Here is a 16,090-nt window from a genome sequence, read left to right as displayed (position 1 = left end):
GAAGGAGAGAGCCTGGCTAAATTGCTGGAAAGAAAAATTCTACAATCTGACCTTATCAAGACAGGATCCAGAAGGTTCTTATTTTTCATTTTGACTGCGGACTGTTAGCAAGGGAAAAAAAAAAAAATCCGGAGAAGTTAACTAGAGTCTATTGCAACAGCCGTTGGAGCTGGGGAAAAATAAAAGCCAAAAAAAAAAGGCAAAAAAAAAAAAAAAAAAGCACTGTCAAGTGCTTATAAACCATTCTGCAGAACTGCAGAAAAAGTGTTACACATCCTGTAACGATACAAAGCTATTTTCTTCCGGCTTTGGAAAACACAAATCCATTCCATGCAAACGCACTTGGTATTTAGGGAACCTTTTAATATACTTTAAGTATATGATAACACAGAGTGAGAGCGTGGCATCAAAGTATTCAATAATATATTTTGAGTGATCTTTAGCAACTCTCCTGAGCATTTATGACTTGCTAGAGGGAAATGCGCTTTTCAAAGATCATGTGCAGTCCCTATGGAGACCTGTAACCTTCCTCAGAGCAATTCACCACAAACTGATGGGTCTGATCACAGCACAAGTGAGACAGTCAGTTAAAAACGCTCTGGAAATGCTTCGAGAATACTAATAGGAGCCCCGTGACTGCTGAGTCACTGCCTGCAACCGGGGGTCAAGCAAAGGGTTATTTGAGGATTATAAATATCGGTAGGAAGCCGGGTATTGGCAAAGCTTCGTTTAGACCTTGGCCGGTTTGTGGTCTGATTTGCTGCATAATCAGTTTATTAGCAAATCGAACAAAGATAAAATCTTCCGTTAGGGAGGGCTGAGAGGTCCAAATCTGGGGACAGGGAGGGAAGGAGTGAGTGTATGGATATCAGAAGGCTGGTCTGAGCGCCACAAGAATCTGAGTTTGTTCTTCCAGAAAGAGTTTGGTACTTAGCTGTCATTCCCGTGGAACCTGCGGGGTTTATGAATAAAGGGCAAGTTTTTCTCCTCACCTCTGTCCCCTTGCAAGAGCAATGCCATGCCGCGGAGGCTTTAACGTGGGAGCTTGTTGGTTTTCTTGTGTTATTTGGCATGAAAGTATTTTTCAGGAATTTCAGCTTTGCCGAAATCACCCACCACTGTTTGAATGTGTGCTGTTAAACCCTCTCTGACAGAAAGCTGCAGAATGAGTTTCTTACCACAGAACATGTATGAATATATCCCCTTCCTAAGCCACCGCTGGCGCTTGATGGTGGCCTCCCCGCGGTGTCACACACCACTTTGCTGCCTGTCACGATCCTTTGTGTCTTATTGCTTCCTTTACGGCTTCCAGGCCATCCAGAACAGTAGCGTGCTGTTTAAATCAAGCATAGCCTGTCTTTGTAATTTCAGCTCTTGGAGGTTCCAGATCTGCGTGGTGCTTCTCATTAATCAGTACTACGCTGTGTGTGGCACTCTTTTTTTTTTTTTTCTTCTTTTCTTTTTTTTTGTTTTTTTATACAACACACATGTAGTACAAGCTCAGCTTGTTATTTTCTGACCTGTCTTTTCTTCCTTCTTCCCTCCCTGAGTCTTGCTCCAGATGGTAACTGCTGCAAGAGCTTAAAAATAAAAATGAAAGTGTGAAGCGCATTCACTTTTATGGAGTTGCAAACAGGGGGCAGAGGAGGAAGGAAAATGCACCGGTATCAGTTGTCTACCTCGGTTCGATTAATGTCCTCAGCCATGACTCACCCTGCAACGGTATGAAACGCATCATAAAAGACACAGTACACAAATAATTAAGAGAAAAAGAAAGCTCTGGTATCGTGCGGAGCCTCTCAATAAGGGCTTGTTGTTATTATCCCGTTGCATCTGGCCTGTAGGTGGCTTCTGGTTTCCCCTTTCTCAGAAGCTCTTTGACCACAGGCAGGAAATGTGCTACAAGTAGATGAAGAAGTTGGCAATTGTGCTGTACGGTGAGAGCGGGACACACAGCTGGTGGTTTGGTGGGTGATGAAACAGTGGGCGTACAGAAAGACGCTGTATCTGATACACGGGCAGCTTTACCTGTCTTTAAGAGGACCTTGGAGAAAGAGCAGTTGGGAGGTTCGCTGTAAATCCACCCCCAAAGCACTCCCATTTATTTTTAAGGAGGTTATGCAAAACAGAGCAAGCAGCTGCCATGAGAAAAGGGCCCGCCAGGTCCCCCATTTTGCTTTCAGTCTCTCAAATTCCCCCTTTGCTGTCATACTACCCCCACCCTTCCAGTCCCTCTGTTTGGTAAAAATGGCTTGAAAAGTCCTCGCTGTCCGAAGCAAACATTAACACCAAATATTTCACTAGAGGGGGGAAAAAAAGGTTCTTATCCTTTCCAAAACATTAAGACATTCCTTATACCAAGGGGCTTTTAAAACATATATGTATGTGCATTCCACCTGGAAACGCAGCCGAGGGCATTGGAAGAACCGTCATCCTTTATTAGTAGCAGCTAACTTGGAGGGAGACAAGGAAGTTTCATCTATTCAAAATATGTTCTCTTGCTGCTGCAGCTACCATGGAGTTATCAAAGCCAGGGGGAGTTACTATTCTTGTTTTTCTTTACGTGGAAATCACTTGACCCCGATTCCCTTATTGTACCTCTCTGGGTATTACTATTATTAGCGCAGCGGTGGAATATTTCTCCCTAAATGTTACTGCAGAAAAGTAAATAATTTCTTATTTCTATTTTTTCCCTTCATAAAGACTCTACTTTAAGAATAGATTTTAAAGGACAAATGCTGTGTTTAAAGACTCAGCAAGAAATGAAAATGATAACTGACAAAGAGCATGAAGAAAAACAATATTAGGAGCAGGTCACAAACCCCATATGTATTTTAGGAGGTGCGCCTAACCGCCCAGCTGAAAAGAAAGTAGGGAAAAGTGCTTCAGACAAGAAGAAGATTTCAGCAGCTCGCTTTGGCCACCCAAAAGGCAGCCAACAATTTAGCAGGAGCTACTAATAACTACTCTATAAATAAAAAAACCCAAACAAAACAACCCTGGATTATAGTTGTAGGGAATTAACTCTCTATAAGGTGCAGATAAATGGACTAAGTAATTTTGTTTCAGTTTTAACCAGAAGACCAAAAGTCAGAATCACCCAACCAGAGTGATCCACTGCTGCAAATAGGCCAAATATCCATGTTTCCTTCAAATCACTTCAGAAGCAAAATATAACCCTCTAGGGTGTGGGAGGGCGGAGAAGGTGGTAAGCGAGAGCAGGTGTAGGGCATCCTGATCAAGTAGGCTTTAAATGCGGCCTGAGGAAAGAAATTAGCCTTTTCAGGCAGAGTAGGGGTGTTGATAGGGTGGGAAGAAAGTGATAAGAAAGTTGGTGTAGCAAGCTCAGTGGAAAGAAGACCAAAGGTTTTATGCTGTTGTTTACCAAGTTGTTGCTGTCAGGCCTGAGGTGAAATGCATCGTGCTATCATAAGGTACAGATGGCGTGCTTTAAAAAATAGCTGTGGGGCTTGCCTTATAAATACAGGCAGCCGTAGTTTTTCTAAGCAGATGTGCACCGAGCAGAGCTCTGTGCTGCTCTCAGACACATCGTTGCCTTGCTCCTACTTTTCAGACTGTGGAAACCCCAGTGTGTTCCTGCCTGAGGGTCTTCCAGGCCATCTCATCCTGGGTAAGACCTGCCTTTTTCTGTTAAAGAGAATCCTTCTTTGTTTACTGGATCATTTTACTCTCTTGACAGTAAGAGCGCTCTGGGCTAGCAGTGCCAAGGCAAGCCTTCATGACCTGATGGACCAAGTGTCCTTGGCATCCCATCTGGCATGGGGTGGGTGTGCTTCAGGGCACTCTTGGTTTTTTCTTGTTGTCACATGTCTTGAGAAGAAGACATAACGTCTTGTCAAATTAATTTATTACAAGTTTTATCGGTGTTCCTGTGGAAAAGCTTGCAGAGTTTCTTTCAGTCAAGGGACAAGGCTCCCATGACAAGGGCTCAAACGTGCTCTGGTGAGCCTGGGGCTGGCGGTGACGGATGGCAGGTGGGTACGGCAAATGGTGAGGGTGAAGGATGGGAGGAAGAGGTATCAGCGCGCTCGTGGATGTGTCTGGCTTAACCTGGTTAAGCACCTCTGAATGAGCTGGGGAAGCTGTTGGTAGGAGAAATGTGTTTTCCTGTCAGCCCCTTAATTCCTTCTCTGCCCCATGTATCTCCATAGAACCCTCAGACCTGCAGAGCTCATCTCCTCACAAAGCTGTAAATCCTTATTTTTTTTTTATTATTTTTCTTTTCTGTTTTGCTTTTTCCCCCTTCTCTAAACTGTCTGTCAAATGCCACTGCCTTCCCATCACTCTCCTAACAGCTTCTTTGAGAGGGTGATGGCAGGGCTGAGCTCTGTTGCATTTTCTGCCTTCTCTCTGCCACATCAGCCAGTGCCTGCTGGGACTTGTGCAATCTCGTGTGGCCTCACTCCCTTGTACATTGGTCTCACCATGACTTGCTGTGGCTCCTTCTTTTCGTCCTCTTCTCTGGTCACTTCGCAACATCACAGGAGAAATAAAAGACAGACCATGAGATTAGCTCTGCAGCTAAAAAAAATTGCCAAGGGGATATGTTTGCTGATTTTTTGAGCCTTGCATTTAAGGGCAAAGGTTTTTGGTTTTGTCTTTATTTTTTATTCAATCCATCTGAAGAGTTGAGAAGAATAGCTGGGAAGAAGGGGTCAATATTCCTGCTCTCGTGAAAGTCTACCAGCACCTGGCCTTTGCCAGCACAGCTGCTTTCCCACCACCGTTGACAATCAAGGGTAAAACTCGAGACGCTTTTTCAAAGGAAAATGCAGTGGGAAAATCTTCACTCTGGTGTTCGTATACTTTTATTTCCAAGGGCAAATTGAAAAGCCGCGGTGTATTTCAGCTTGGTTTGACCTAAGTGGCCAAGTAAACAAGAAATAATACCCTTGTGGGGCGAGTTTGACATCGGATCCCTCTTGCTTCAGTAAATGAAATGCCTCAACTTCCTGCTTCTCTTTCTTGGCCCGAGTTCCTGGGGGTACAAAGTTTCTTGAGCAGTAGTCCAGTTGTCTTGCTGGTGGAGTAAACAGGACAAGTTAGTGGGAAGTCCAAAAAAGCATTTAACAGAACGAAACAGGGTAAGGATACTGCAAGAACTGATGGATAGAGGTTAGCTTTATTTTGGCTCAATATTAAGTGCTTGATGTGGTTGCTTTGTTGTTTTTGTCTAGCAAAGACGACGAAATGTTACAGTTCAAGAGTATCATATATATTGGTGCTTAGTGAAAATGGAAATCCAGATAATAAACAAGCATTACTGTGGGGGTCTGTGTATGCACAACGCCAGGGTGGAGTTGTATTTCTAAATTACATTGTTAGTCCACAACCCTTTGCCCTTATAGCTCTCCTCACTGTTTTGTTTTGGGGTTGGGTTTTCTTGATGTGTTGTCTTGGTTTTTCCCCCACCCTGAAAATTCAGAGGCCGAATAGAGAGAAACTATTTTTGTTGCTTCCAGACAACAATGTTCTAACTATGTGTAGCAATGCGTGTCGTTCAAGCTTGAAGGGGGGCGTTTGGGCTTGAGATAACCTTTACAGAGAATAAAAGAGAGATACCAACTCTGTTTTTCACCAATTTCGCCTCTAATTCTTCTGTTTTCCACCCTGGCAAACCCATGTGCCATGTAAATTCCCACCACTCCCTCTGCCATGTTACTGTGAACGTTGACTTCTAGCTATTATGCTATTGATCTGCTCCTTCACTAAAGTGAAAGAGTTTGGTTTAAAACTATTTTCATTACAACTGTGTGTCTATTCTTGTGCCTGGACGGGAGAAAGGTGCCACTTTAATTTAATTAGAGCTTTAAATTTTGCCGTGGTGACAAAGAGGGGGAAAAAAAAAAGAAAAAATATATATACACCTAGCTTTTGGTTAACTCTCAGAAGTCATGTGCTTGGTCGCTGTGCAGGTCAGAGTCTGGAGGAGCAGGCACGTGACTGTGGCTGTTTTCTTCATGCAACGCCGAGTATTTGCACAAGAATTTCATCATCCTCTCGCAGGAACGGCTGCCAACCGCAGGGTAACGTGGTTTTGCTGTGGAGGTGAAAAGATGAGCTTTAATACGGAAAGTTACTTTTAACACCAAAACACTTCTTGACGTGAAGGTCAATATGTGCCTAAATTACTTGAAGTAACGGAGTTGGTTGTTATTCCTCTCTGTCACATTCCCTTGCTGCAGCTGTGACACTCTGCTGTGCGACTTATTTAATGATACAGTTGTGTTTGCTGCTGCGTGTCTGTTGTTGGGCATGCTACGAATATTTAGATTTTTCTTTCTCTGCAGTTCTGTAATTTAAGCAAATGCACTGAAGTGTGTTTAACCTGAAGCGATCTAGAATGTGTGTTGCTTTGGGCTGTGCTTTTTTTTTTAGGGACTTCCTTCTGCAAAACTATATTCACAAAAGAAATTTTCTTCATGTAAAGGTGGGAAGAAGGATCAGCCTTTACACGTTGTGCGTTTCTGTAGTTTTTCTTTTGTTTGTTTTTTAAAACAACTTCAATCCACGGTGCTATTGGTGCTTTCAGTGGGTGTATTTTGACAGCGTGGACCTATACGGCAAACTTGGGCGCTTACACGCGTGCACTCCCCCAGTTTTCCTTCCAAAGAGTCCGTTTGGACGCTAACCTGGAAATGTCAAAGGTCTGTGGGCTGAGCTGCATTTAGCAACCCGGTAAACAGCTAAAGTGCAGGACATGCTATTCCCATGATATACTCTTTTTCTCTGAGCTTTTTAAGTAGGGATTCATTGTGTGCCTGTCAGCGCTGTGCTGGGTAGAAAGACTGTGAGTAATATCTTGGAATATTTAAAGAAAATGCTTAAGGGGGGCGAGGGGACTGCTTTTAATAAAGACATCAAGATACAATTATAGACAAAATTTATCTCTATAAAAATATCATAAGTGGACCTAAAAATAGGACAAATTATCATTCTTATAATTAAGCCTAATGGACCTTCCTGTGTAAGTTTGATAAGACGACTTGCTCATATTTGCACTTTTTTTTTCTATTTAGTCAGTAAATTATGCATAAAGGACAAAACAGAAATAATTGCCCAGACATTCGCGTCGCTTGTGTCTGACTAATTCTCGCCCATTGTCTTTTATTGTTTTAAAATGGGGGATGAAGTCGTGGGGCTGATATCTGCGCTAATAAAATATGTCATAATGCCTGTTTTCTAAGTTTGAGTTGTGTATGCTTTTTTTGAAGATGGAAGATTGCCAGCGCTCATTTGTGAGTTTTTTTTACACTGAATCAGTATTCAGTAGAGGCAAATTCTGTGGAAAAAGTCAAAAGAGCAAAGAAAGAGTGGGGAAAAAAAAATAAAAATAAATGCTGACTTCATGTTGTCTATGTCTATTAAGTCAGTCAAACAGTGTAACGAAGTTTCTAGGAAAGGAAAAAAAACACCTGAATGTTTTTTTTCAAAGTAGGTGTTGGGGGCAAGTTGTTTCTCTTAAAATGTTGATTATTTTTACTCTAAGTATTTATTATGTATATTGATTCTCTTTACTTTAAGTTGTATGAAAAAAAAATCCTGATAAGGAACCCCTTTTATCAAGGTGGGAATTCTGTTTTGCATTGGTGTGCCTGAATTTTAATTTGAAGAGGGTACAGAATACAGTTTTCAGTTAAATTAAGGTAATTGGATGGAATAAAGGTGTGCTGTATTTTCTCTACATATAGAAAATAACAATGATTCATGAATTACTGTAAACTAATTGCATGGGACTCTGTACTGCAGCAATTAGGAAATGCAATAATGTTGGTCAGAGTGGGAAAAAAAAAAAAGGGGGGGGGAGAAACCCGAGCAGTTCTGGGGTTCCCTCTTTAGGAGGTCTAATTCCCCATTCAAAGGACAAAAGTACTTTCTTATTCTGGTCTCAAATTGGATCTCTGGGATTTCATTCCTCAATAGGATTTTGATTGATTTTATTATAGTAGTTTTATCTTATTTCATAATGTTTGTATTAAATCAGATACCTCTGAGCACTTAATCATTTTTAGCTTCTAGATCTTTGTATTTAATATTATATTTGCTGTCAAAATTTAATATAAATAAGAATCACAATAAACGTAAGTCATTGATCAGATGCAGCAAGCTACAGCAATGACAGGGGACCAAAAGCCTGATCCAGAAATCTTTGTAATGGAGACACCTGTTGACTTCAGTAGGTTTTGGGTCAGGCCTCAAATGGAAACAAATCCCATCTATGCTTGCCAGACAGGTCAGCGGATGACCTGAAATATGATAGCCATTAATCCACTGTAATATCTATGTATCCTTACTGAAAAAATGGTTCTAAGACAGACAAATGGTAGGATGCTCCACTGTGTTCATATGGTGTAAAGCAGAGAGTCTACAGACCAGATGAGAGAGATCTGGTGTATAAAACTAAACTGTCCTTCAGGCACCCTTATTATCCATCTCCTGGTCATAAATTGCAGGGGAATTAGGTGGCATTGCCTGTGTGGACCCCAGGAGATAAATGTTGGAGGCTCCTAAACCTTCCTCATAGGCTGTATCCAGGAGAGGACATAGGTGACAGCAATACTAATGCTGCATAGTCCCCCTCCTAGGGACCAGGGGAGCTGAGCATCACTGTCAAATATCCCTAACTCAAGGGAGTCATCTGTTTAAAGAGACTAAAAGGCTTTCTCCCTTACTTTAGGAGCTATGTCACTGGGGAGCAAAAAAAATCCAGGCATTAACTTGAGTGGGAAGGAGATTGACTGTGCAGAAAAGACTACAGACTGCCATGTGGTCCTTTTATCTGGAAGGAGAGAGTCAGGGAGACTTGAATCGAGCCCATTCTCCAAGGATTGTTTCTATAATTTGCATTAAATACTCATTATTGAAGAGAGAGGACTATATCTTGATTATGCGAGTATGTGCTGGACATACTCTGATAATGCCTATGGGATCTGGCCTCCCATGCTAGTGCTGTAAATCACAGAAATAAGCCTTTGGAAGCAAAAAGTAGTTTCACTTTCCAAGTGCTGATCCCAGTTTTGCTTGAAAATAAACCCTGATTTACTGATTAAGCCCATGGGTTCTTAAAATCTGTAACTTGAAGTGAAAGTTAAGTTACATTACAGTGTCTTTAAACTCTAATGAGGTGCCAGTATTAGTGATGGCCAGTGTCTGTGAACCTATCTTGCCTTTCTAGATGTTTCTCAACATCTGCTGGAGGAAATAAAGATCTCTACACATCTTCCCTGATGACTGCCAAATAGGTCCAGAAGGTCAATGCTTTTCTGACCTGCAGAAGAGCAGAGACCTCCTTACCCATACCCCACCAGAAGAGCTGGCAGAGGCAAGGTCTTGGACCTGCTGCTCAATTGTAGAGGAAGGAACTGAGAAGGGGTTCCCTGTGGAATAGGGAGCCTGGTCACATCTCCCTCAGGGCTTTCAGCGGGTTGGCAGCTCTTCGGGAGGTGGCTGGTTGGGTGTATTGATTCCAGCCAGCTCAGCCTCTTTAGCATCACACCCAACTACTTGTCCAGGTGTAGCCCTCTGCCTCTGAGAAGCCTAGAAAAACACTCTGAGAACCAAGATGTTCAAATATCTTTTTTCAACCATTTCTTTTCTTTTTACCAACTCAAGGATGATTAGGATGAATGAGTGGGAATGACAAATTTGATGACAATGAGGAGGTGTGAACAACCTGTGGGGAGACAGCACAAAAATAAGATCTCTCCAGTACCTCCCGGGAGAAGGTGAACATTAGCTAAATGAAAACTGCTATCTTAAAGAGCTCTACTGGCTTTTTTTTTTTTTTTTAACTCTACACGCTGGTGGGAGAGGAAAAATTGCTACTGTGTAAGATATCAAGTCTGGAGGGGAAAAAGAAAATGTTCTCATCATAAACTAAATGATAGCAAATTAAACCAGGTAACTAGCATCATGCTGGCCATTTGGCTAGAGTATAAACGGGTTTGGATTAATTGGCACTAATAAGGCTGTGCTATTTTGGGGTTTATATTTAAATACCAACTGTTATCTCTCCCGTGTGTGTTGATGAAGCTCCTCTGCAGGGTCTTCAGGGATTGGCATAAAACATTGATAAAAAACATAATCTGCATTTATGCATTTACACCAAAAAGAATAAAGAAAAATGTGTCATAAGGGATTTAATGTAAAAAAAAATAAATAAATCTATAACCCACAATATGCCATCACACTGACTCTCAGAAATCCTCTTCTAGAAAAACCCAAGCTAGGTGAAGTGACAATGAATGTAATGCTCAGCTGGCTACAACCCGTATAATCATCTGTTGTTCTCTCCACAGCTTGGTTCTGGATAACTGTAATATACTATTGGCTTTAAGAAAAGAGAGCCGGTATTTCTGGAGGATACGTACTCAGAGAAAAAGCCATATTCTCTGGTGGCTGTGTGCTGCACGTTGTGTGCTAAACTGTCCTATTTCTACCTATGTCCTAGAGTTTTTCTGTTGCACCAGAAACTCTTCAGGATGTTAAAAAAGCAGAGGTTATTGTGTGGTTTAACTATACAGTTCCCTAAACTGGGGAAACCACCAGACACCTCAATGAGCCTCTCGACTGCCTTCTGCGACAGAACGCAGCAGGCAGCACTGGCCAAGTTTTGCCCTAAGGTACAGAGTACGTGTCATAAATTTTCCTTGCCAATAGATCTGTAAAGCCAAGTGCACAACTGCTGTCTCGAGCACAACGGTGTCTCTCAGCATTACAGTTACAGGACTGTTCTTCTTACAAAGATCAATGAGCTCGTAAATTTTGCAGTTAGAGTTTTGGATATTCCGTTAGAAACTATGGTCTGTCGTGTTTGCGGCTTGACTCGGGCTTCTCTCCCTTCCCAGGGTAAATGGAACCAAAACACCAGGATACTCATTGTAGCTAGAAGGAAATATTAATTCAAGATCCTGGTTTTGAAAGCCACGTTTCTAACGATGTTTTTGTCTGCCATCTGCATCCTGCCTGCTCTGCCCTCGTACGTGAGCACGGCTGTACGCAAACACCCCCTTCCTATTTTTAAGAAAGAAAAGCTGAAAGAGGCTGAGCGATGCGCAGCCTGGAAGAAAAAAAAAAAAAAGAAAGAAAAACTTCAGCGTAGCTGTGCACCTGCTATTTTTAGGAGCACAGACTGCAGAAACAATAATGCTGCCTCTGGCTTTGAGAGCTCAAAATTGTGAATGACGCTTCAGCGTTTGTAACTGCCATCGGTCTGGTGGAAGAACTTAGAAGCTGCTGATATAACTTAAAAAGGGCAGAACATCATATGTGTGGTGGTGGGGGGGAAGCTTTTGGGGGTCACAGCAATGTGTTGCCTTGGAAATACTTCAACTGATCAGTTTTACCATTCTATCCAAATACTTCACTTTTAAAAAGCTTTAAATCAAGTAAGTTTGGGTCTTGAATGATGCAGTTTTAGTGGCTGCTTATCAGTTATTTGTGAATATGCATGCTGCAGAAGGTAAACTGTGGCATTTTTCATTTTAAGGTGCAATTGAATGACCTGAAAATGGATCCATCTTCTCCTGTGTTACCAGCAACCATTTTAGAGCAAACTGCCTTGCGGCTGGGCTGCAGTCCCACAGACAAGAAACTTGCTTTTCGCTTAGACCAAGAAGATGAGTTAAAGCATCTTCGTGAATGTTTCTGTATCCCAAAAGTCAAGGATCTACCTTCAAGTGAGAATTATAATTATGGTGGGGGAGTGGGGAGGGGGGCGGGGAAAGGTGGGGCTTCACATCTTCTGTATGTGTTTGTCACAAATCTTTGGAAATCATTGTCACTTATGAGATAATTGAGCAATTGCAGTCATATCTGAGCACAGAATGTCCCTGTTGTTGCTAAATCAATCCATCAGCTTATTCTAGCACCAAAAGCTTTATGCTCTCATTCCCATCCCGAATAAAATGCGAGGATCCAGTACTTAGATGGTGCTTATGCTGTCAGTCAGCTGCTTTGAACAATATAGCGACTGATTGAAAATTATAGGCAGAAGCATTTCTGTCTAATGGTTTGAAACGGCAATGTCGCTTACGATAGCTCAGAGCAGTTGCTTCCTTGGTATAATATAGTATTATCTATCTAGTTACAATTATTTTAGTTAATGAAAGAAATGGTACATGTATTATATTAACATTTATGCCTTATTGCTGGGAGATGATATTCTTCCTGAGGCCAGATGGAAGGCTGTGCCTTAGAACAAATAATTGATCTGAGCAAATAATTCATAACGAAATCTTTTATTTGAAGATCTTTCCCACTTCCCTCATGAATTGCCTACAAATAGATAACTGCACGTGGCTTCAAAGTAGCCACACGCAATGGTTCTCGACATTTTTCTGCTTCGACCCCGGTCTGTAGGTTTGTTTGAGGATCCTGTGGCATGCCTGGGCATGGGGAGGCCCTGGTGTGCAGGCAGGGAGGCAAGGAGGGATGTGCGGGAGGGTTGGCGAGCTGAGGGGGAAGCGTTTGCTTTGGGCGAGCACTCCCAGCCCAGCGAAAACACAAAATGTTTCCATGGGGTTTTTTTTGTACCCACCCCTGCTGCTGTGTCTGGCCAAAATCATGCAGGGAAAACCTGGTGGAAGCACCCACCTGTGGAGGCAGCATGGTGCCGGGCTCTTCTCGTGCTTCCCAAGCCCTGCCTGGGTTTGTTTTCAGCTCGTGTGTCAAATACAGGGGGAGGAAAAGCTGTGCCCACTCTGCAGGTCCTGGTCATCCCACGTTGGAAGCTGAAGAGATGGCACGTTATCTCCTTAGATGGTGAACGTATATATCCATAGTCATTCTCCTTTCCTGCCTTGGCAGAAAGCATCTGTTAAAAAATTTAAATGAAAAAAAAAATGTCATAGAACTGTCTTGTAAAATGTTTTCATTTTCTAATAAACGCAGGTTCAATTTTCTGCAGATATTTTTCTGAAAAGAACAGTACAGTTAGTACATTGGCCAAATTATTTCCAGTAAAGATTTGTGGTAGAAAATAGTATCAATTGTCTAAGTTCCTGGACATATTTTGAAACTATCTTTGTCTTCAGTATCTTCCTGCCTGGCGAAGATGTATGTTGGGAATGCAGTCTGCTCATGTCCTTAGGACATGGGGACGATAAATCTTAGTTCTCTATGTACCGATGGTATTGACTTGTCTTTCCTCACATTTACATCCTTGAGTTTTGCTATTTATATTATTCAGAGCAGAACTGGACACTTTACAAATATTTAAACTAGGTGCTTCCTCCGCACAGAGGAGGTGTTCTCAGTTTGTCTGCCAAGAAGTCTTTTTTTTTTTTTTTTCTTTTTTTGCCTGGTCGCTTAAGAGGGTTTCCTAAACCCCATCTGTTTGTTGGGGTGTGACTACTCTGCGCTCAGAGCCACTTCAGCTGCCACCGTGCTGCTGCAAAACGTCCCTCTGAAGCTGGGAAGATGCTGGAAGGCAGCTCATGTGGCCATTGTGCTTCCGCTCTTCATCTGGCTGCGCTATTGAAATTCAGCTCGACCAGGGCACCTGAACTGCAGCCGTGTCTCTGACTGCAGCAGGTGAAATGTCTCTCAAGAATATGAAAGGTCCCCTTTCAGTGTAGTGTCTCAGCAGCTTCACATTAAAGACTCTTCTGAGAAGCGCATAGAGGTTTTGACACCCCTGTGACGGTTTTCACTGCTTCCTTTACAACATCCATTATTGTTTGTTGATCAATTACCATAATATTTTGACTCAAAGACTGATGATATGTTGTATGTTGTGGTTCCCCGCCCCACCCCCCCCCCCCCAGTTACTATAACATTTAGTCCTGAGATATATATATATATATGGATATCTGTGGGTATATATGTTTTAGTGATGATATGCAGCCTGCAAAGCAGTACCAGTTGAACAGCACAGAGAACCTATCATTCTTGTGTTCCCAAATTGAGGGGTTTTCTCCCCTCCCCTTTTTCCCCTGTCTCTCTTTTCTGTGCTTCATCTGTCATCAGGAACAGCTTCCCTGCTGAAAAACAGCAGGGATGTAAATATATATATATATATTTATTTATTTTTACATTATGTGTCTGTACCATAGAGACAGACCTCCCATGACATTTATCTGAGCACAGGAGCGGATCGTAGATAACGTGCTTCTGAAGATAAATGTCATTACAGATATTAGCCATCAAATATTCTTTATATATTTACATAAAACGTTACAATGAGGTTTTAAAACGAAGCCTTGCAAGAAGCAGATGAGAACATCCATAGGAGACAGCTGTAAGATAACGTACATAAAAATATGTAGAAAGTCATTATAATAGTTTCATTTAGTTATCAACTTATAAACTGTCACAGCTGTTTATTTGTTGTATCGACCAAGTGGAAGCCACGAGCACACTAACTCCCTGGCAAATCTTTGAGTTTTTAAGTGTAAAACGTAAGAGATGAGGCTCAGGTGAGCAAATAGGAAAAGATGACAGCAGAAGATTTAGAGAAATGTTTGGATCTCTGAGCTCTCCTCCGAGCTGACAACAAAGTCTCTTTAACGCGTTTTCATGCACTGGGGGGATTTAGGAAGGACTGGATTGCAGTTGGCAGTCGGGCGCCAAATCACCAACCTGATTAAGGCTATGGCTCATGCTTTGTCATCTTGTAAAGGAATAGAGCATCATTTGGGTTTCTTGGGAATAAAGAGATGTCCCAGAGTGAAGGTGTTGAGCTATATTTCCCTGAAGAGATGGTTAAAGGTAGCGGTTAATCTTATAAATCTGGCTCTTTGTTTGAAAGGCTTGTGGGGGAGTATAGGAAGGTGTGAAAGAGGTGATCTTTTATCCTTCAACGAGGGATAGGGCTCAGATAATGTATAAACAGATTTAGTCCTTCGTTTCTGGCTAATAAAGACATTGTATTTTTCCCTTTCGTTTGGACTGAATATTTCTGAAAATAAACTTGCTTTTTCTTTGAGGTTTAACAGGTATAGAAATACATCTTTAATGTAGAAGAATGGGTATATTTAGTATGCAAAATAATGTACATTGTTAGATCTGACTAGTTTGCATGGTTCTGAGTAGGTGTGAGAATAATTTATAATGTAACTAATTAATCTTAATGTAAATTATTGTTCATGTATTATTTTATTTTTTTTTTATTCAGGCTACTCTAAGGACAAATTTCAATAGTTATCTCCTGTTTGGTTTGCATCGGCCTTTATTTCATCAGTGGTGCTTATTTCCTATTTGAGTATTTCAATATACATTGCGTGTCAACCACAGCTCTTCCAGAAATAAAAAGGGCTGATACTGTGAGAAATAAGGGTAGAGTAATTTGGAGAAAGACAAGTGACAGTCTTAAGAAAACAAATGTGTTACTGTAAAGACTGCCATGGTGACCAAAGAAATGTTGGAGCACAACAGTGTACAGGTCAGGAGAAGTTGTGAAATGCCAAAAATGCTGCAAAAAACCCCCAAGCCTAGTTTGGGAAGCAGCAGTGCTCCGAAATGAGTCTTTAATGATCTCGGAGAGGGAGAAGCAAACAGCTTTTTGTGAAAAGGAAAAGAGTACAGCCCAAAACAGACTTGATAACATGCCAAAAAAAGAATATCCGAAGTAACAGGTGTAAAAGTAGAAAATTGTACTTTGTCAAAGTGGTAACGTCATCTCTCCCCAACAGTGACCCAAGAGGGGTTTTTATTTAGAAAGTACCGTGGTGCAAGAAAAGCTAACTTGCTTATAATTCCTTACCTGTTTTAATGCTGGATTGGAGTATGTTGGGTAGGTTAAAGGTTGGACTTGATGATCTTAAAGGTCCCTTCCAACCTCAGCAATTCTATGATTCTATAAAGAGTATTAGTGAGACTGAGCTCCAAATTCTTGAGCAAAGATCCTGCCCTCTATTCCCAATGAGACATTATTGTTGTGTCTCTTGATAGCAAAAGAATTGTTAATAGAACCAATTTAGGAGCATGGATAATATTTATGCATCTCTGTTTTCATTCATATTAGAATAGAGATGAAAACCAGACGTATCTATAAAACAGATTAGGCTGAAATTGCTCTCTGACTTATGCTTTTTAAAAGCTTCTAAAGCTTTAATTAAGAAATTACCCA

General features: G+C 41.5%; 1 protein-coding gene across 10 annotated transcripts in view; it reads left to right on the top strand.

Annotated features, from left to right (window-relative positions):
• Positions 1-3,365: 3,365 nt before the first annotated feature.
• The window catches only part of KYNU (kynureninase), a 66,086-nt gene continuing 53,361 nt past the window's right edge, over positions 3,366-16,090 (top strand). The window contains exons 1-4 of one of the 10 annotated variants that reach the window (XM_054208177.1): positions 3,366-3,434; positions 3,575-3,631; positions 5,937-6,047; positions 11,510-11,699. In XM_054208177.1, the coding sequence (XP_054064152.1) occupies positions 5,982-6,047; positions 11,510-11,699 (256 nt within the window). In that variant the 5' untranslated portion in view covers positions 3,366-3,434; positions 3,575-3,631; positions 5,937-5,981. Of the gene's footprint in view, positions 3,435-3,482; positions 3,632-5,936; positions 6,133-6,678; positions 6,812-7,564; positions 7,668-8,069; positions 9,747-11,509; positions 11,700-16,090 lie in introns of those variants that run through there. The other 9 variants (XM_054208184.1, XM_054208183.1, XM_054208179.1 and 6 more) reach the window with 9 other exon arrangements.

The sequence above is a fragment of the Rissa tridactyla genome, chromosome 7 (assembly GCF_028500815.1).
Source record: "Rissa tridactyla isolate bRisTri1 chromosome 7, bRisTri1.patW.cur.20221130, whole genome shotgun sequence".
NCBI classification, from domain to species: Eukaryota; Metazoa; Chordata; class Aves; order Charadriiformes; family Laridae; genus Rissa; species Rissa tridactyla.
This window is presented reverse-complemented; position numbering and strand designations above follow the sequence as displayed.